The sequence below is a fragment of the Trachypithecus francoisi genome, unplaced genomic scaffold (genome assembly GCF_009764315.1).
Source record: "Trachypithecus francoisi isolate TF-2019V2 unplaced genomic scaffold, Tfra_2.0 Lachesis_group4, whole genome shotgun sequence".
Taxonomy (NCBI): Eukaryota; Metazoa; Chordata; class Mammalia; order Primates; family Cercopithecidae; genus Trachypithecus; species Trachypithecus francoisi.
The window spans coordinates 25,854,413-25,876,141 of NW_022681469.1; the positions used below are offsets into that span (position 1 = coordinate 25,854,413).

Here is a 21,729-nt window from a genome sequence, read left to right on the forward strand (position 1 = left end):
GCCTGAACCGGGGAGGCGGAGGTTGCAGTGAGCCAAGACTGTGCCATTGCACTCCAGCCTGGGTGACAGAGCAAGACTCCGTCTCAAAAAAAAAAAAAAAAAAAATTTTAATAACATGGAAAAGAGAATCACAATGCATTAAGCAAAAGACCCAGCAGGTTAAGAACAGTTTATACTATATGGTCCCATATTTCTTGGAGAAAAAAAGATTATGTGTGCATATTATTAATATATTAGAAGTAGTTTTTATAGGTAGTTATTTATAGGTGATTTTTATTTCTATTTTTTGAGACAGGGTCTTGCTCTGTCACCCAGGCTGAAGTACAGTGGTGTGATCATGGCTCACTGCAGCCTTGAACTCCCAGGCTCAAGTGATCCTCCCACCTCAGCCTCCCAAGTAGCTGGGATTACAGATGTGTGCCACCACGCACACCTAATTTTTGTATTTTTAGCAGAGATGGGGTTTCACCATGTTAGCTAGGCTAGTCTTGAACTCCTGACCTCAGGTGATCCACCCGCTTCAGCCTCCCAAGGTGCTGGGATTATAGGCGTGAGCCACCATGCTCAGCCAAACAGCCAAGTCTTGGGAGTAAATGACTTTCCTTCTGCGATTCAGCAGCCATCAAGACCCAATACATTCAAATAATTCCTCAGGCTTCAACCTATTCTCTATAGTTTTTGTTCCTGGTCAGTGCCCTAAGAGACCCCCATAACCCCTGAGCCAGTCTCTACCTCCTACCCCAGAAACTGAAGGGACCAAGTATTCCTGGCCTTGTGCAATGACCACCCTATGCTACCCTAAAGACTGGGAAAATGTGGGTGACTTTGGTACACAGGGGAGGTGTACACAGTTTATCAGTAAGTATGCTTTATGTGACAACATGCAGAAAACAATGCTCAAAGGCAACCACTTCTCTGATATTTATCACCAAATATTAATTTTGCCTGTTCCTTCCTCTTTAGTGTAGTGGTGAGTATAATAATAATAATAATAATTTTGCCTGTTCTTAAACATCATGTAAATGGCCTTATGCAGGCTGTATTCTTCTATGTTGGGCTTCTTTTGTTTAACATTATGCCTATGATATTCACCTATGTTGTTGAGTATAGTGATAGTTTATTTTTATTTTTATTTTTTTGTTGTTGTAGTATAGCATTCCATTCTGTGAATATACAATTTATTTATTCTAAAGCTGATGACATTTGGGCTATTTTCTGCTTGGGGCTCTTGAAAATAAAGCTGTAATAAATATTCCTGCATGTATCTGTTGGTAGAAATAAACATTCATTTCTATTATGTGTATCCCTGGGAGTAGAATTGCTGGGTCATTAGCTAATGAATTGAATGAAGCCAGTACTCCTTCCCCAGTATTCCCATGGGGAAGGTGTATTGATTCACAGCAGGCCCAAGTCACCCCTGTACCAGAGGCCTGTATTGCTACCTCACAACCGTGCACCATCCCTCCACTTAGCAATCATGTTTGCCACAGCTCCAGTAGCTGCTACAGTATCCTTTATCCAGCACCAAAGTCCTGCACATAGGGCTCATGAGGGCAGTTTCCCACGAGAGACAACATAGCTGGCAGCAGAGTACTAGATGGAATGCTTGGAGATATGGACTCTTGCCAGACCCTGATGTAACCAGGCTGTGTGGCCTTGGACAACTCACTCAGCCTGAGTCTTGATTCTTTCATGTGTGACATAAAGAGGAAGGTTAGATGGTTTTTAAGGTTGCTTCCACTTGAAAGTCCCATGAGTTTTTGTTTTGGAGACAGGATCTCACTATGTTGCCCAGGCTGGAGTGCAGTGGTGCTCACTGCAACCTCAACCTCCCAGGCTCAAGTGATTCTCCTGTCTGAACCTCCCAAGGCTGCACCACCACACCCCCCCTAATTTTTTTTTGTGGAGAGGAGGGCTCGCTTTGTTGTTTAGGCTGATCTCAAACTCCTGGGCTCCAGTGATCCTCTTGCTTCAGCCTTTCAAAGTGCTGGGATTACAGGCATGAGCCACTGTGACTGGCTCCATGAGTTTTTTTGTTTGTTTGTTTTGAGACTAGAATCTGGCTGTGTTGCCCAGGCTGGAGTGCAGTGGCACAATCTTGGCTCACTACAACTTCCACCTCTCGGTTCAAGCAATTCTCCTGCCTCAGCCTCCTGAGTAGCTGGGATTACAGGTGTGCGCCACCACATCTGGCTAATTTTTGTATTTTCAGTAGAGACGGAGTTTCACCGTGTTGGCCAGGCTGTCTCAAACTCCTGAACTCAACTGATCTGCCTGCCTTGACCTTCCAAAGTGCTGGCATTACATGTGTGAGCCACCAAGCCCAGGCCCGGCTCCTTGAGTTCTAATAAAAGAATTGCATTTTACCATTCCAGGCCGAAGGTTGGAATCCATTATGCTTTGGAACATGTAAGTAAACCAGAGTTTCACTGGAGTTGAGAGGCTTAGGATGTGCCCATCTTGGGTGCCTCCTTGAGCTGCTGCAAAAGTGGAAGCAAACAAGGCAGCACACTTGGGTGAGGACCAGCTGTGTAGAATGTGTACTTAGGGATATTTCTACACTATTACCATCAATAAACAGGCATTTCTCTGCCTGTCCAACATCACAGCAGAAGTGCCCATATAACCTTGATGCATTTCAAGCATTTGTTATTTGGAAGTAAAGAGGCTAACAGCCTGCATTTCTGAAATCTCTCAAGCTCCATGACAGGTAGACATTGTTAAAAAAGGTTAGGAAAATGTCCCTGTGCTCTCAAACAAAAATGGCTTGAAAATTCATCAAGGCCAGAGGAGCCATCCAGGAGAGATGACAGATGGAATGTTTGTGCTTGTTTAAGGCATGGAGATGAGAAATGAGTCTCTTCTGACTCCGTCTCTGTTCATCAGAGATGATCACTCTAAATCCAACACAAAGGAAATCAAAAGACCTTGGAACTCCGGCAGGGCTTGAGGTTAGAAGACACAGGAGCCGGGCTGAGTTTGCTTCTTACTCCGCGCACACTTCTCCCCACTCACTGCCACCCCTCCTTCTATGCCCTTAGAATCAGTATTTCAGCCACTGTATGTTGATGAATGTAAGATGAGGAGAAAAGAAATAAGGTGTCAGAGAAAAAAAAGTAAAACTGAGAAAAGCAAAGCAGAAGAACGTCCAGTAAAGGACAGAGAGTGGCCTTTTAGAAACCTGCTGTTCATTTGGTGAGGCTTTACTCTAGAATAAACTTTATGCCAGAGGTACCAAAAAAATCTTCCTGGTGAACTGCAAAGTTATGACCTATGGGTAAGATTTACTTTAGCTATTGAGCATTAAGTGATGTCTGTTAAACTGAATGGTCACCAGAGCCCATCCTAAGACTGGCATGGCATAGCCTATACAATTTACCATGAACAAGGTCTTGGTAGCAAAGTGCATTCATCTGTTCTTACACTGTTAATAAAGACATACTCAAGAATGGCTAATTTATAAAGGAAAGAGGTTTAATTGACTCACAGTTCAGCGTGACTGGGGAGGCCTCAGGAAACTTACAATCATGGTGGAAGGGGAAGCCAACACATTCTTCCTCACAGGGCAGCAGCAAGAAGAATTGCCGAGCTAAAGGGGAAAAAGCCCCTTATAAGACCATCAGATCTCCTGAGAACTCACTCACTATCACGAGAATAGTATGGGGGAAACCGGCCCCGTGATTCAATTATCTCCACCTGGTCCCACCCTTAACTCGTGGGGATTATTACAATTCAAGGTGAGATTTGGATGGGGACACAGCCAAACCTTATCACAAAGGTACTGTTAGTTGAAAATCAAAGATAGATGGAGTGGTTTCTGAAACATGGGGGATCTCCGTCTCATGATTTTATGACACACAGGCAGTACAGTAAATCAGTTCTACTTGATCAATGCATGAAATCACTTGATCATTATGGCTACTAAAGGGAGACTATGTGATTCATGTCATAACTGTGGGTATTTTCAAAGTTACATAGTTATACTGTACGTGTAAATGCTTTCTAATTATTGATGACTTGTTTTATGCTATTTTGAGTTTTTAATCTTTTCAAGTGTGCTGCTCAAAATTCTTATATTCAAAATATGTCACATAAGCACATACGCATACACCCACATGTGAGCGCACACACACACACACACACACACGCACACATACACAATGCTGTTTTAGGGCTTTGTTGTTTTTATATGATTCTACAAACAATAATTGGTGGAAAAAGTTTTAAAGCTGATGTTCTATTATGGCTTGTCAAATACGTCTTAGTCCATATTTTCAGAATGTCTCTGTATTGATTGCACTACACATGAAGCACTTTTCAGTGATTTTAATTGGTTTGCTATAACTATGGCAACTATATGTCCTAGATTTTGCAGGATAATCCTGATTTCAAGGACTGATTTCATTGTCTCTTTAAGTTCACAAATAATAGAGCCATTGCTTCAATTTTTGGCTCAGAAAACACCATCATTAGATCCATATTCTATTTCAGCACAGGTCATAGAATCCAAGTGCTCTACTGTGCAGCTAGCATGCTACTCAGAATTGCTGGGGAGGGGGCCGTGATGAACAGGACAATGATTAGCTTTTCTAGCTGGGGACCAAGAACAGGTCTCTCTCCTCCTTAACTCTCATTATCATTATCCCATGTCACGTTCTTTCTATTTTTACCTTTGCTTCTCATCCATATCTTTCTACACTCCCACCAAGTAGAGCAGGGACAGTCAAGCGGTGTGCGATGGAGTGGCAGAAGTGAGGTCGCCAGGATTAGGCCTTTTCCTACTTTTTGTTTAAAGTTGGGATTGAAAAATTAGTGTATATAGAGCAAACCTTCTGTAATTTCTGTCTGTTTGAGTCATTTGAAAGTTCATTTTTATGTATTTATTTATTTTGAGACAGGGTCTCACTCTGTCAGCCAGGCTGGAGTGCAGTGGTATGATCCTGGCTCGCCACCGTGTAGACCTCCTGGTTTCAGATGATCCTTGGACTTCAGCTTCCTCAGTAGGTGAGATGACAGGTGCACATCACCACGGAGTAAATTTTGTGTTTTTTGTAGAGATGGGGTCTTGCCAGGTTGCCCAGGCTGGTCTTGAAGTTGCCCAGGCTGGTTGTGAACTCCTGCGCTCAAGTGATCCTCCCATTTCGGCCTCCCAAAGTGTTACAGTTGTGAGCAACTGTACCTGGCTGATTTGGAAGTTTAGGTATACACATATTTTTCTTTTTAGGGGAAGGAGATCATTAGGGATGACTGGATTTTTCCTTTCTTCCCTCCCTCCTTCTTTTCCTTCTTTCTCTTTTTTCCAGCATTCATTCCAAAGATTTGATGTGGTGGGAAAGGGACAAATCACAAAGAACAGAGGAGCTGGAAGATAATATTGCTTAGTGATCAGGCTAAGATTTGTGAAAAACCAAATTGCTGCTCAGTTCTCGGCTCTGCATCAAAGTAAACTGCTGACATTCAATACTTAGAGTGCTGGTTTCCTGGGCAGAGACGGAAGAAAATATGTTGCATTATTGTTGTTGATATTTGGGAAGGCACATATGATGAGAAAGATCCTCTGGTAAGACTGTATGTGCCCCAGAACCTAGGAAGCGTTGTGCGGCTGGGCCTCCAGAAGCCCAGCAACTTAGACAGAGCCGGCCATTATAAAGACTACAGTTGCAAGGACTTTCTGAATCCTAGACATCCCTAGAAGTTTCTGGAGTCCTGGGTCTTCACATCAGTGCTCTGTATTTGTGAGGCTAAACTAATTTTTTTTTTTTTTTGAGACAAAGTCTAACTCTGTTGCCCAGGCTGGAGTGCAGTGGTGCAATCTCGGCTCACTGCAATCTCCACCTCCCAGGTTCAAGCGATTCTCCTGCCTCAGCCTCCCGAGTAGCTGGGATTATAGGTGCCTGCCACCAGGCCTGGCTAATTTTTGTATTTTTAGTAGAGACAGGGTTTCACCATGTTGGCCCGGCTGGTCTCAAATTCCTGATCTCAGGTGATCTGCCTACCTCAGCTTCCCAAAGTCCTGGGATTACAGGCATGAGCCACTGCGCCCGGCCAAGACTAAACTAATTTTTAAGGGCTTGCTTTATGCTAGTCTCCCTTTTAACTGGCTTGTATTTCACTATTACAAAGTTGCTTACGGTTTTCTTCTTCTTTTTTCTTTTTCGTTTAAAATAAAAAAAATGATTTGGACTTTAATAAATGATAAATAATTTCTATCATGTTTAAATAACTATAAATTCTTTTTCAAAAAAATTTTTCATATGTTATCTTAATAACTATACATTCTTTAACAGCTTTGCTTATTTATTTAGAGACAGGGTCTTGCTCTGTTGCCCAGGCTGGAGAGCAGGGGTGCATTTATAGCTCATGGTGGCCTCCAAGTCCTGGGTTCAAGTGATCCTCCCACGTCAGCTTCCAGAATACAAAGGACTACATGTGCAAACCACTATGCCTAGCTAATACTTTTTAACAGTGTTACTAATATGTAATTTACATGTCATAAAGATCATCCGTTTAAAGTGTACAATTGAATAAATTTCAGTATACTTATAGCATTGTGCAACCATCACAATCTACTTTTAGGCATTTTTATCACTCCTCTAAAAGAAACCATGTACCAATTAGAAGTTACTTTACATCTCATCCCCTCCTACCCTCTCTAAGCCTAATCTTCTTTTGTTTTCCATAGACTTGCCTATTTTGAACATTTCATTTAAATGGAATTATGCAATATGTGGCCTTTTGTGTTTGGCTTCTTTCACTTGGCATAATGATTTTGAGGTTCATCGATACTGTAGTATATATCAGTACTTTCTCCCTTTTTATTACCCATTAATATTCCATTTTCTAGATATATTACATTTTGTTTTTCCATTCATCAGTTAATGGACATTTGAGTTGTTGTTCATACTATTATAAATGGAATTGCTCTCTTCATTTCATTTTTGGCTTGTTAATTGCCAGTGTATAGAAACACAATTATTTTTTACTTTTATTTTTTTTTTGTGATGGAGTCTCACCTGGGCTGGAGTGCAGTGGTGCCATCTCTGCTCACTGTGACCTCCGCCTCCCGGATTCAAGCAATTCTCCTGCCTCAGCCTTCCCAGTAGCTGGGATTACAGGTGCCCACCACCATGCCTAGCTAATTCTTGCATTTTTAGTAGAGATGGGGTTTCACTATATTGGCCAGGCTGGTCTCGAACTCCTGACCTCAGGTGATCTGCCTGACTCGGCCTCCCAAAGTGCTGAGATTACAGATGTGAGCCTCTGTGCCCGGCTACAGTTGATTTTTGTATGTTGATTTTGTATCCTGAAAACTTGCTGAATTTTTTTTTTATTATTTCTAATTAGTTTTGCAGTGGATTCTGTAAGATTTTTCTATTTGTAAGATCATGTCATCTTTGAATAGAGGTAGTTTTACTTCTTCCTTTCCAGTCTGCATGCCTTTTATTTTTCTTACAGTTTCTTCTTCCACCTGTCTTTAGTTTGCCGTCATTCTTCATGGTACAGACTCAGTGTTATAACTTCTTTTATTGCTATCTTTTTGTATGCTCTGAATTTTCTAGTTTAAATTTGAGAAAGTGAATACAGAGATAGAGAAAAGGGAGAAAGACATAGAGAATCTGAGTAGCTCAAGTGTTAGCTATTATTTTTCTTAGGGCAAAGCTTTGCATTCTTTTCTCTTCTGTTTCTTTTTTTTTTGAGATAAAGTCTCACTCTGTCACCCAGGCTCGATTGCAGTGGTGCGATCTCAGCTCACAGCAAGCTGCGCCTCCCGGGTTCATGCCATTCTCCTGCCTTGGCCTCCAAAGTAGCTGGGACTACAGGCATCTGCCACCACGCCTGGCTAATTTTTTGTATTTTTAGTAGAGATGAGGTTTCACCATGTTAGCCAGGATGGTCTCAATCTCCTGATCTCCTGATCCGCCCGCCTTGGCCTCCCAAAGTGCAGGGATTACACGTGTGAGACACCGCGCCTGGCCAAAGCTTTGCATTCTAGCTCATAGGTGTCTGGCTAGTAAATGCTGCCTGTGGATTAGATGACCATTAATAAGCTGTAGCCAGAAAGAAAGGGGGTCACAGGTTCTGGGTAGCTAAAGAAGGGATTGCATAGACATGACTGGCCTGGAAATTGACATGGATAGAACAATATTGGTAGAGAAGGCTTTTTTTTTTTTTTTTAAAGATTTCATTGAATTTTTTTTTTTTAAACTCAGAAGGCATCTTTGTAATGTTGGTTAAAATGCATTAGGATGTCTAAAATATTTTGGGATTGTCTGTTTGATAAGACCACTTGTATGTTTTTGTATCATAAACAGTGAAGGCACTCCACTATCTTCTCATGCTTAGTATTCATCATCTTTAATATATTTGGTTGAAATAATTCTATTTAATATTCTAAGGAGATAAATATATTTAAGACAACTAGTGGTTCCTTCATCTCTCTATTCTCTCCAAGAAACACTTTCTTTGTACTTGGTTATTTTGGCAAGTGCTTGTTGAGCATATATTTTATATGGAACCTCCAATATGCCCTATATGTTGGGGTAATAAGTGATTGGCTTTAATGCGACCCCCAGAGCAAATGCCAGAGAAAAGGCAAGTAGGCAAGACAAAAAAACCTTTATTTACAAACCAAATGTGAGGGAGGGGCGAGGTTCACCAGCCTCCGGCGGTGGAGGCCGACGAAGTCGCTCCGGCGTTCTCGGGCGAGGTTCCCAGGTCCGCACAGGAGCAGGGGCCAAGGAAGCTCGCTCCGGCGCCCTTGGGCGAGGTTCCTGGGTCCCACGCAGGAGGAGGGGCCGAGGAAGCTCGCTCCGGCGCTCTCGGAGGTTCCCGGGTCCCGGGTACCAGGAGGGGCCCAGGAAGTTCGCTCCGGCGTTCTCGGAAGAGGTTCCCGGCTCCCGCGTAGACGAGGAGGGGCCGAGGAAGTTCTCTCGGCACGCCCGCCAGGAGCGGCTTTTATGTCCTGGGCCCAGGAGTGGGAGGGCAGTGGGCGGGACATAGGCGGGTCAGGGGCGGGGCGGTAGGCGTGGCTAGGTGGGTTCCGGTTTCTCTCCGTCGGAGGTCCGGTTGCGCCTGCACAGTCGACCCGTGTCTTTCCCGGGCGCGGGAAAGTTGACAGTGAAGAACCCGGAACTGCGCCATCTTGCCTCCGTTTGTCCAAACAATAAGTGAGAGTGTGTTTGTGGAGGGGAGGGTCCCCAAAAAATGAAAGTCATAATTCCTGGGAGCTCTAGTTCCCAGTAGAAGAAAGAGTTAGGCCGGGCATGGTGGCACATGCCTGTAATCCCAGCACTTTGGGAGGTTGAGGCAGGAAGGTTGCTTGAGTTCAGGAGTTTGAGACCAGCCTGGGCAACATAGTGAGACCGCAGCCAGGTGTGATGGCACATACCTGTAGTCACAGCTACTGGGGAGGCTGAACTGGGAGGGATTGCTTGAACCTGGGAGGGTGAGGCTGCAGTAAGTGGTGCTTGGGTCACTGCACTCTAGCCTAGGCAACAGAGCAAGACCCTCTCTCAAAAAAATCCAAACAACAACAACAAACAAACAAACAAAAAGAAACTTGAGAACAAGTACGAAGTAGCACGTAGTCTCATAACTGCAAAGTAACATAGTAAAATTTGAAAATAATATAATGATGAGATGTAATCAACACTCTGCTACTGACCAGGGAAATAGAGATTAAAAAGACATAGTTTCTGCTCTAAAGATTCATACAGTAAGGTTGGGCGTGGTGGCTCATGCCTGTAATCCCAGCACTTTGGGAGGCTGAGGTGGGCAGATCACAAGGTCAGGAGATTGAGACCGTCCTGGCCAACATGGTGAAACCCTGTCTCTACTAAAAATACAAAAAAAATTAGCTGGGCGTGGTGACACATGCCTATAGTCCCAGCTACTCCAGAGGCTGAGGCAGGAGAATCGCTTGAACCTGGGAGGCAGAGGTTGCAGTGAGCCGAGATTGTGCCACTGAACTCCAGTCTGGCGACAGAATGAGACTCTATCTCAGAAAAAAAAAAAAAAGATTACTACAGTAATAGATCAGCACATAATTGGATTCATACAGTAATAGATCAGCACATAATTGAAGCTCAAAAATGTGACTGCACTGTAGATGTCTTTGGCATAAGAGAATGCCATGGTGTGTTGTGGCCCACTGCTTTTAATGTTGAGAGGGGTTAATAGAAGAATAGTACCATCATTAACCTGATTTCTACTGAGAATCATCTGCCTCTGTAAAACTAAGGTCATATGGCTAAACTTATATGTAACAGTGTGTTTAGCAAAAAATAAATATGTAAATGGATAACCTCATAACTACATACTGGTCTTGTAGAGGTGAAATGTTGAACTATTAATAGAAACTTTCCACAATAGATCATCTCAACTTTTCTGATGTAGTTTTAATTCCTCCACTAATTTATGCCGTCTTTGTCAATCACTTACTTTTCTCTGCCTAACTCTATAAGGGCCTAACTTATGTAACCGAACTAGTAATAGGAGACACAAAAGTGGAAAGTAAATCCTCTGCATATTTGGTGCAAATAATTTATTCTCTGAAGAAATGTATTTTCTCATTGGTTTGAAAACCACAGCACTTACAATTTTACTTTACAAAAAGAAAAAAAACACAGATACGTAGTTCATGAGATAAGGGACTTGGACCAAACATACGTTCACTTTTTTTATTTTATGGCTACGACTAAAATGTCACCATTCATGTACTGCATAACAGTGTTTCAGTGAAAGAAAAACCTCATTTCTGACGGCAGAATCACAAGATTATAATGGAGCTGGAAAATTCCTGTCGCCTAGTATTTACTACACTATGCTTTTTACCGTTAGATTAAAGTGCATTCTTTCTACTTATTAAAAACAAATTAACTGTAAAACAGCCTCAGGCAGGTCCTTCGGGAGGTATTACAGTAGCTCCATACGTGTTATTGCCTCTGAAGACCTTTCAGTGGGACAAGATGTGAAGGTAGAAGACAGTGATATTGATGATCCTGACCCTGTGTAGGTCTCGGCTAATGCGTGTGTTTTGGTCTTAACTTTTAACAAAAATGTTTAAAAAGTAAAAAATAATTTCAAAAATAGAAAAAAGCTTATAGAATAAGTATATAAAGAATGAAATATTTTTGTACAGCTATATAGTGTCTTTGTGTTTTAAGCTGTTACTAAAGAGTCAAAAAGTCACAAAAATGAGAAGTTTATAAATTTAAAAACTTCCAGTAAGCTAAGGTTATTCTTGAAGAATGGAAATATTTGAAAATAAATTTAGCGTTGCCTAAGTGTACTGTGTTGATAAAAGGTACAGTACTGTATAGCCATGTCCCAGGCCTTCACATTCAACTCACCACTCACGCACTGACTCACCCAGGACAACTTCCAGTCCTGTAAGCTCCATTCATGGTAAGTGCCCTATAGAAGAGTACCATTTTTTATCTTTGATTTTTTCTTTTTTAACAAACTGCTTTAGAAATTCATGTGTCATCCTTGCTCAGGGGCCATGCTAATCTCTGTATTGTTCAAATTGTCCTAGATGTGTTGTCAAAGCGAGCACTTTTACACTGTTTTTTACTGTACCTTTCCTATGTTTAGATATATTTGGATACACAAATACCACTGTGTTACAATTGCCTACAGTATTTACTACAGTAACATGCTGTACCTCTTTGTAGCCTAGGAGCAATAGGTTACACCGAGTAGCCCAGGGGTGTAGGAGGCTACACCATCTGCGTTTGTGTAAGTACACTCTATGATGTTTGCACAACCACAGACATCACAAAGTCACCTGACGAGGCATTTCTCAGAACTAGTCTTCATTAAGCGACCCCATGACTGTAATGAAACGCTAAGTTTTGAGCCAGGAATTTGTGTATAGAACACTAGGAATGGCTTCATTAGGATCATGCATCTCTCTCATTAAACTGTGAGTCCCTTTGAAAGACAGATTATGTCTCTGAACTCAGTGGCCTAAATTTCTAGAATTACCTCTTCCAAAAGTTGCCCAGTTAGGCGTCTGGGGAGTCAAAACCACAACTCCCAGAATGCCGTGCTCCCTTAGCGCGCTCAGGCGCGGGGAGAGAATGTCCCAGCACCCACCGCGCCAGATCGGGACCACAGTTCCCACTACACCTAGGGACTCCGGGGAAAGCTTATCAAACACCACCTGTTGCCATAGCATCCGGGTCGGGTGAACCAATCCGGGCGCCCTCGCCGAACAGAGGCGGGGAGTTCGCATCTCCGGCCAACCTGAGGCGTCTTTGTTGTGGCGCGTGACCGGAGGAGGCGGGAGCTCAGGACCGGCGCCTTCTCCTTGCTTCTGGGGTCGTGGCCTTGCTCCCGCTGTGCGGGAAAAGAATCCAGGCCCTTTCACGCGCGTGTGGGCGCGGGGGCCCCGAAGTGCTCGTGGTTCCGCGCTAGGTCTCCGCTGGGTCAGGAACCGGAGCCATGGGTGGGACCACCAGCACCCGCCGGGTCACCTTCGAGGCGGACGAGAATGAGAACATCACCGTGGTGAAGGGCATCCGGGTGAGTGCCCGTGGACGGGCGGAGGGCCAGTGCTCGGACTCGGACCCCAAAGCCCCATCTTCCCTGGACCCGCTCAGCCTGGTTTCTCCCGACCCGGCCCCTAGCGTTGTACGGCCAGAAGCCCAGATGTCTGGGAAGAAGCCCAGAGTTTCCAGACGTGGGACATTCATTCAGAGATAGTTCCTGGTTGTGTGCCAAGTGCTAGGCACTGCTGGGGCGGGCGGGGAATGCCAGGTTGAATTATACCCTGCAAGGGCTCACGATCTACTCGTAACTGTACTGCTCACTTGTTGCAGGGCCGTATTTGAAACTCAGTGGCTCAGTGTACCTGTCTGTGAAATGGTTCTCCCGGGTTCAGGACCCAAACCCTGCTTTCCCACTGTTCACACCCTGTCTCCCAGGGTGAATTGGCATTTTAAGGATTGCCTTTGTTTTGTGTCATTCAGTGCCCTCCGTCTGATAACACCCCCTCCTCCCGCCCGCTCCCCACACCCTGTAATCCTCCCTCCCACCTCCACAGTCTTTTCTGGCCTCCTTGGGGTGGCTTCTGGCTTCTCCCTGCTTCACTTTCACTTGATATCTCCTCTTTCCCAGGCGCCTCCTCTGTGACCTGCTGCGCCGAAGTTTTGGACTAGGCCCAGTTGCTTCAGGACTAGTGTCTGCCAGTCTGATAGGGGCTGAGATAGGTTTGCAGTTTTTCAGACCAGTGGAAGTAATGTAGTCATTTCTGACTAACGTTGCAGAGTACTTTTTAAAAATGCCCTTTGCATGCATCTGATACATAAACTGAAAACCTGGTTTTTCTCTAGGGTGTCAGTATACCAGCACTAGCTTCATTAACACACTCTCCGCTGCGCCTGAATTTGGAGCCTCACATTTTTGGACGTATGATGCCTGAACCTAGTAAATAAAGCAATTTTGACTTCAGAAAGTTTTATAATAATTATTATATATTTTTTCTGTTATCAACCAGCGTAAATAAATTACATTTGTAAATTATTTTTAACAGTTGTTACCAGGAAATAAAACTTCTTAAATATTTAAAATGTTTTAAAACTTTTTCTTCTGAAACTGTTACCTTGAGAATAATTTATTAAACTTTTCTTTATAGAAACTCAGACTGTTGAACTCAGTTTTTGGTCTGTGACCAGCCTTTCTTTATATCATACTAATTAATGGTAGTACTACATTTTGTAATAAAATATCTGAGGCTGCATTCTTTGAGTTACTGTGGTTCAGTTAGTACTCTTTGGAGTAAAAAATTACTGTAAACTTTTAAGTTTTATGCAGAGATTTTAAGACTTGCCATTAGGCCTTCGGTATGCCACTCAGGGTGAAAAATAATTAAAAGACAAAGCAAAATAAGTTTTGGGTGAGAAGACATTGGTTAGAAAAAAATGTATAAATCCATATTCTCATGCGTTAGTACAGATACAGTGCTAAGAGCAAACAAAATTGAAAGAATGTGGCCACAGCACAGAGATTCATATAAAATATTAGATAAGGTTGGATGGAATAACTGTGACAGCAGGGATATGTATTCTATTAAAATGGAAAAATTGTCTAAAAAACCTTTTTAAGATTTTTGTTTTTTAAAAAGAAATGTCCTTTGGTCATAAACTTGACAGCATTCTTCATTTGTTTTTCTTTCTCATATAGTACATTTTATCTGTATTGCTACAGTTCAGGCATGCTCATTTTGACCTCTGTGCTTTTCTTCAGAATATACCCTTCACCTGGAATGCCCTTGCGCTGGTCTCCATTGCTTCAAATCTCCTTTTACATGAGTGTTTTGCAGTCTCCCTGAGCTTCAATTTTCTCATCTGCAAAATAATGGGACTGAGTATATCTCTCAGATCTCTGATGTTTTCCAGTCCTGAAATCCTGTGAGTCTGGTGGCACTGTAAGTTTCTTGTAGCCATACTTAGCCTGTTGCAGTTTCCTGTAGAAGTGACATCCATTGAAGTATTGGGTACACAGAGGTCATTCTGATTTCTTTGAGCTCATGATAGAGTGTCAACTTGTAATTAAACAGACAGTTTAAATCTCAGGTTAGATATTTATTACTTAACGTGATTGCCTGTGTAGTTTTTGTCTTGGTCTTTTGTAAATGTTTTCAGTTGATCTTAGTATTTTTCTTGGCTTGAATTAAGCAGACATCCATTTAAATCGCAGGTTAGGTATTTATTAGCCTGTGGCCTTTGACAACTGACTTCTTCTCGTATTATTTCCTTATACATAAAGGGTAATACCATCCCTTCCCTTGACTGGTTGTTGTAAGAAGATGAGGTAAGGTATGTAAAGCACCTGGCACATTGTAGGTTTTCATTAAAAAGGCAGCCATTATTATGATAGGGTTCCTTTCACATGCAAAGTTATAAGAGTCTTTGAAAATGCTGTGCCATGTAGTGGAAAGAACATGTGCCTTGAAACCAAGCAGACCTGGGTTGGATTCTGTCTCTGCCTCTCCCTAGCTGAGTAGCTCTGGACAAGTCACTTTTCATCATGTTTCCGTATTTAGTATTTCTGGATAAAGCAGCCTACTTTGAGAATTTGACATAATGTGTATCTAGCACAGTGTCTAGTACTTTGACAGTGTTTGCACTTGTGAGTAGTAGCTGTTATTAGAGCTGTTCAAAAGAATGGACATGTGAACTTATGTGAACTTCAAATTTTAATAAAAATAAGAGCATGTTGTGCCCCAACAGGTGTACCTAAAAGGGTATGGACTGGGAAATGGGAGTCTTGCATTACATCCTAATTGAGGGTGTTTTTTTGTCTAGGTCTGTTGTAGATGGTTTTTATTTGTTTATATTTTTCTTGGCTTTAAACAGTCACATTGTTTCCTTCTGAGACATGGGGAAGGATAAGAAACTGCATTCTCAGTATGTACATAAGTGATTGTTTTTAGCTTAGTTTGTTAGAACATGGTGCCAATGAGGCACCAAACTTCAGTTTTGAACTACAGTTGGGTTAGTTCAACTTGGCTGAAGAAAACTTTCCAACTTTGCCCAGTTGTCTAGCATTTATGTCATTGGTTGTAAGAAATGAAAGTTTACCAAACTTATTAATTCAACAGAGTCAGTCACTACTGGAAAACTAATTCTGTGTTCTGTTACACTGTTAAAAATAGTACAGATGGTCTCCTATTAGGATGGTTCGACTTAGGATTTTTTGACAGTGGTGTGGAAGTGACAAGCGTTCAGTAAACTCAGCTTCTGGCATTACCTTTAGCAAAATCCATTGTAAACCAAGGAGCGTCTATAATTTCATCTTCATTTTTTTTTTTTCATATAATGACTTGGGTTCATTCCCTTAATAGAAATATGTTGGCAATTATGAGCTTTTTGAGTTGGAGTCTCCCTATGTTGCCCAAGCTGGTCTCAACTCCTGGGCTCAAGGTATCCTCCTGCCCCACTCTCTGGGACTACAGGCATGTGCCACTCCACCAGGCTCAGTCATCATTTATCTTAATGTTTAAAGAATAACATTTAGTGAACAACATAAGGCTTTTGGTAACTATGTTGAATATTTATTTATTTGAGATGAGTCTTGCTCTGTCGCCCAGGCTGGAGGGCAGTGGCACGATCTCAGCTCACTGTAACCTCTGTCTCCTGGGTTCAAGTGATTCCCCTACTTCAGCCTCCTGAGTGTCCGGGATTACAGGCATGTGCCACCATGCCCTGCTAACTTTTTTGTATGTTTAGTAGGGGGGGGGGTTTCACCATGTTGGCCAGGCTGGTCTCAAACTCCTGACCTCAAGTGATCTGCCCACCGTGGCCTCCCAAAGTGCTGGGATTACAGGTGTGAGCCTCTACACCTGGCTGAATTTATTAATAGATTGTGTTTCTGTATATTGTTGAGGTCCTTAATTATCTATGAAAGGACCTACTTCAAATTTTAAGTTTAAAGTTTCTTCTCACCTACCAGGTGTTATTTTTCATGGTATTCGTAGGGTCTTGTTTCTTCCCTTTATCCTTAGCAACTGATAGCTTTTCTTACCTCTTCTGTAAAAATAACTTGTATTTTTACGCCTGATTCCAACTTGAATCTGAAACTACTCATATGGATTGGATGAAAGGTCAGTCTTTTGCCTTGCCCTCTTCGCAAGGCTAAACTAAATTCCTAGAGATGGAAAGACCAAGCATTTTCATTACTCAAATTACATGTGGTTGATAGGATTTTTGTGGGCACCTGCCGTGCCTGCTTGGAAAGTGTGCTTACAGCTCAATCTTTCGCAAGTTTATCTGAAACATCAAAGCTGTGAGTGAACTCTTCTAGAGCAAATGTCAACTTCAGTGAGTATCATTTTCAAAGATATATTTATCATGCTTTCCAGACATAAACGAATGTCAGCAGCTGGGCCTTACAGTTGCAAGCTGAAATTAACAGGAGCCAGTTATGGCAGTATGGATACTTAATATGGAACATAACTCATGCTTTGGGAAGTGTTGGCAGTTGAGAGACTGTAAATGAAGAGATTACTTAATATGGGGTATTATTGAGGATTCCGAAGAGAGTATGTTATCAGAGACTACAAATTGGGTCAGCCATTGGGAGTGTTGAGGAATATTGTACAATTTGGTTAAGTAGTAGATGATTAGTTTCTTTCAGCTTTAGATTCTATGAAGTTTTTGGGCTGAGTACCATCTTAAGTTGTCTAGAATTTTATAAAGGTAGAGATAATGGTTTCTACTAATGACAAATGTAAAGAAACACAAATCTAAGCTAAGAATTACATATTTTATATATATCTATGAACATGTGTATGGGTTCCCTCTCCTCCTTTCTCTTAAGTAACTATTTGGGAGTAATTTCTCCCAAATAATAGTAGCAGTTTTTGGAGCCTATGTCTTAAAAAGGTAATTGTAAAGCAAACTAATCCTCACAGAAAATGAGTTATGCTAAGTGGAAGGAGGATCAACAGAGAAAAATGGGTCTGAGTTCTTGAATCAATTTGCTAGGACATATCTGGAAGAAGATAAGAGAAACTTCTGGAGGCAGGAAGCTGATTTGTTTGTCTCATGTGGCTCGTAACTTTACCTCTTAGAAGGGCCACTGGAGAGTTCCTCTTTTTTTACTCTATTCCCTGGGAGTAAAAATACTTTCTGTTTGTCCATCTCACCCAATCTCCTGTTTCTGAGAAAATTCTGTCTTCTGGATTGGTGGGTGGTGTTTCTGGCACGAATTTTGGATAAGACCAAACAAGTTGGGTAGGAAGAGATGAGTGGGAAGACTGTAGGAGATGACACTTGCCCTTTCCCCCTCTGTGGAGCACATTGGTGTGGTGAGTACTAAAAATTTAAACTTGGCAAGCTCTGTTTGCCTATTGTCTTTAGGAGCAATAGAGAATAGGGTGGACAGTCAAGTTCAGTGGGCTGAATATCGGCAGATGTGCTTCTCTTGGTTGCCCCTTATATTAGAATGGTGGTTCTTTTAATTCGTAGAGCACTGTGGATCTGTGAGCTGTGGATTCTGGCCAGAACCATGCAATAAGCCGACAATTTTGTGTGCAGTTGAGTAATTGATCCATGGACTACTCAGTCTGTGGACCTCAGGGTGTAATTCCCAGTATCAATGTGTGTGGGGGTTATGTTGTTTCACTATTCTTTGCTACAAATAATTTCTGTAAATTGCCCTTGGTATTTGCCTTGATGCAGATTCCAGAGATGTCTGGAAAGCAAGTATCATAGGTATAGGTTATTATATAGGAAAAGGCTTTTTCTAAAACAAGTGCCCTGTTCAGGAAAGATGTGTTTCCTGAGGAAGATACTTTTTTTTTTTTTTTTTGAGACAGAATCTTGCTCTGTTGCCCAGGCTGGAGTGCAGTGCAACCTCTGCGATCTTGGCTCACTGCAACCTCTGCCTCCTGGGTTCAAGGGATTTTCCTGCCTCAGCTTCCTGAGTAGCTGGGACTACAGGCGCGTGCCACCATGCCTGGCTAATTTTTTGTATTTTTAGTAGAGACGGAGTTTCACCATGTTAGCCAGGATGGCCTCGATCTCCTGACCTCGTGATCTGCCCGCCTTGGCCTCCCAAAGTGCTGGGATTACAGGCATGAGCCACCACACCCAACCGCAAGTTACTTCTTACACAGAGGCTGCCATTGCAGAAGCTTATGTTGTACCACGGACCCCCATTTTGGGTCATTTTTCATCACAAAGATGAGTTGTTCTACAGCTACAGATTGTGTGTATAACCCTGGTCAGCATCTCTAAAGCTTGTCAGCTGCTTCACGAGTGAGTACTCCTGTTCACAGAGGAGATCAGGTGAGTCCGCAGGTCTGAACTTACTACTGCAATGGGAAGGTCAGCTCAGAGAGCACTGACTTTGGATACAGATGATAACACAGCAAGACTATTGCCTCGTAACTACACTGCTGTGAGCAGACTGGGAATAGGGTAATAGTGCTTGGAGCTGGCAGAGGTGCAACTGTAGATGGCCATGGGTGCTGCTTTGGAAGGGCCTAAGGATACAGTTGTTGAATGATTGTAAGAACAAGAGAAAGGTGGACTCTCAGTAAGGCAACCCTACAGTATGTTTATGAAGCCTACAGTAGATTTAGTGTATACTCCTTTGGCACATGCTTATAAGTTGACTGAACAATAACCAAATACCCCACTGGGAAATGTTTTGAATTGATGTGAGAATTTGACATTAAGTAGCAACTTGGGACATCAGAGAAGCCTCAAAAAGAAAAAAAAGTTAACAAGAAATTAGTGATTAGATTGAAAGAGACATTCTACTTCCACTACCCAGAGAACATAGATAGAGAAAAATGAGCACCTTCTCCACCCATACCAGGACTTAGGCAGCTGCTGCCTGCAATAGCTGTAGGCCTAGTCCTCATGCACCTTACAGAGGAGGAGTCAGTACAAGCTCAGACCCAGTTGATAAGAATGAACCAAAATGAAATAAAAAGTCCCTGTGGCTGGAGCTATATGGGTAATAGCTTTAGCAAATACTTGTGTAGTCAATTATAGTTTATGGTGCAAAAGACTAAAATCCCTCCACAAAATCTCTCGGGATAAATATTTTCACTTTTTCAGATGAAAATAGTAACTTTTCAGATGAAAGCTTATTGCTAACACTTGATTTTTGAGATTTATGTATATTATATATCAGTTAAAATAGCTTTAAGATTCTAAAAATGAAAGCTCATTTTTTTCTCTTTAAGAGGAAGTGATATATTTTTATTACATGCATGGGATTGAAGGAGTGTGTTATTTAATAGTAGAGCACTGGACTAGAGATTGGGAATTACTGCTTCTGGTCTTGATGCTGCCAGTAAACTCAAGGTCTCTTTTTTCTTCAAGTATAAATTGAGTCAGTCTTAGAGGGATTTTCCTCGGATGTATCTCAGCTTCGCAGATGAGTTTCAGCAACATTCCCAGTGGCTGTCAGTTGTTGGAAAGATGCAGCTGGCCCTGGCATTTTCAAATAGAAAGTCTTTGTGTCTTCCGAAAAGGGAGTTGTAGTTTTTTCCTTCAAAGAGCACACACAGCATTTGATCTGTAGCCTTTCTTTTTTCCATCTCACGTCCATTCTGGTTTGGGCCCTGAGATAGAAGTAACAGTTCAGGTATAGACTATTTAGTTCGTTGATGTATCACAGGGCCTTGATTAGTACCTGGCCTGGGAGACATCTGTTGAATGAATGACTTAGTATATAGGAGCTTGCAATCTAGTGGAAAGGCAGAAAAGTGAATGTGGAAAGGCTAATACCTGTTCTTTCATTGGGACTGTATTGGAAGTTTGAGAAAAGAACAGTGGGTACAAGGAATGGTAGCTTTAGGTAGGCAGGGTTGGAAGGGAGTGGACAACTGGTTTGGTCAGTGAAGGTTTGAATGTTTAGACTGGGTCTTGAAAGGTGACTCCCTCCCAAGAGGCCAGGAGAGAAGGCAATGTAGGCATGTGTAAAGGCAAGGAGATGGGTGTAGAACAGAATATGAAATACTAAGGAAAAAAAGCTGTAGAATTTGAGGTTGGAGAGTTAGGCCATCACCAAATGATGAAGTCTTGAATGCTGTACAAAGAATTTGAATTTTTCTATAAACAGACAGTAGCTATTGAAGAATTTGAAGTAGGGAGTTACCATTATCACATTTGCATTTTAGGCGGATGGTAGCAGGAATTAGGGCAGGAGAAATGGGATGAGAGAAGAGAGGAATTTATTAAATATTTAGGGATTGATGAAGTCATGGCTAACAAGGAGAGAGAAAGAAGAGTTGAGAACAAGCCCTGTGTTTGAATTTAGGAAGCTGGGTGTTTGTGGTGTCATTAATGAGGTAAGGGAGGCAGGAGAAAGAAGAGATTTGTGGCAAACGTGAGTTCAGTTTTGGACACTGGGTGTGAGGTGCTTCTGGTTTGCCGGAAGGAAGTTTTCATTAGACAGTTCAGTGTGGAGACCGGGCTTCTGGGATGTAGGTCTCAAGCTTGAGCGAATACATTTATTAATGGAATTTATTAGTTTATCAACAGCAGTTAGAAATCAAGAGATTGGATGAGAGTACCAGTACAAGAGCACATAGAATAAGAAGAGAATAAGGGCAAAAGACAGAATGTTGGGCCCTTCAGTATTGAAGTGTAGGCAGGAGAGGGGAAGCTGCAAAAGAGATAAGATGTGGCCAGAGTCCTAGGAGAACCAGGACAGCAGGATGTCAGAAAAGCCAAGGGAAGACTTTCCAGAAGAGGGGAATGGCCAGAGGTGTTAGATGTTAAAGGTAAGCCATATAAATAAGACGTTTTGTAAATATGAAATACTGATTTACATAAATATCAAAAGTTATTTGGTCATTGGTGACTTCTACCAGAGGATGTTCACTGTTGCACTGAGGGTAAAAACCAGATCGTGGTGAGTTCAGGAAGTGGAAATGGGAAGAAGACCCTTGATACAGGAGGAGGATCACTCAGTTACTTGAAATGGAAATCCTGGGCTCTTCCTTGATGACTTCCGCTTTACTCCCACATCCACTCAGAGATTGGTAGTGATGCTGAGGGATGTTTGAGTGGGATCTTGAGACTTAGACTTTTTGGGTTTGAATCCTTCCTCTGCTACTGATAAAGTATCTGATCCGGGGCCGGTTATTTAATCCGGCTATGCTTCAGTTTTTTCGCCTATAAAATAGAGAGATAAAAATATCTATCTCATAGGCCTGTGAAGGAGTAAGTAAGTGAAGTGCCTAGCTTAGTGTAGCGCCTG

General features: G+C 42.2%; 1 protein-coding gene and 1 pseudogene across 2 annotated transcripts in view; one reads left to right on the plus strand and one right to left on the minus strand.

Moving 5' to 3' along the window:
- Window positions 1-11,458: 11,458 nt before the first annotated feature.
- LOC117073828 lies at window positions 11,459-11,557 on the minus strand (annotated as a pseudogene).
- A 610-nt stretch (window positions 11,558-12,167) lies between these two features.
- Window positions 12,168-21,729, plus strand: part of CHCHD3 (coiled-coil-helix-coiled-coil-helix domain containing 3) — a 297,752-nt gene continuing 288,190 nt past the window's right edge. For both annotated transcript variants that reach the window (XM_033195050.1, XM_033195051.1), the window contains exon 1: window positions 12,168-12,528. In XM_033195050.1, the coding sequence (XP_033050941.1) occupies window positions 12,448-12,528 (81 nt within the window). In that variant the 5' untranslated portion in view covers window positions 12,168-12,447. The remainder of the gene's footprint in view (window positions 12,529-21,729) is intronic.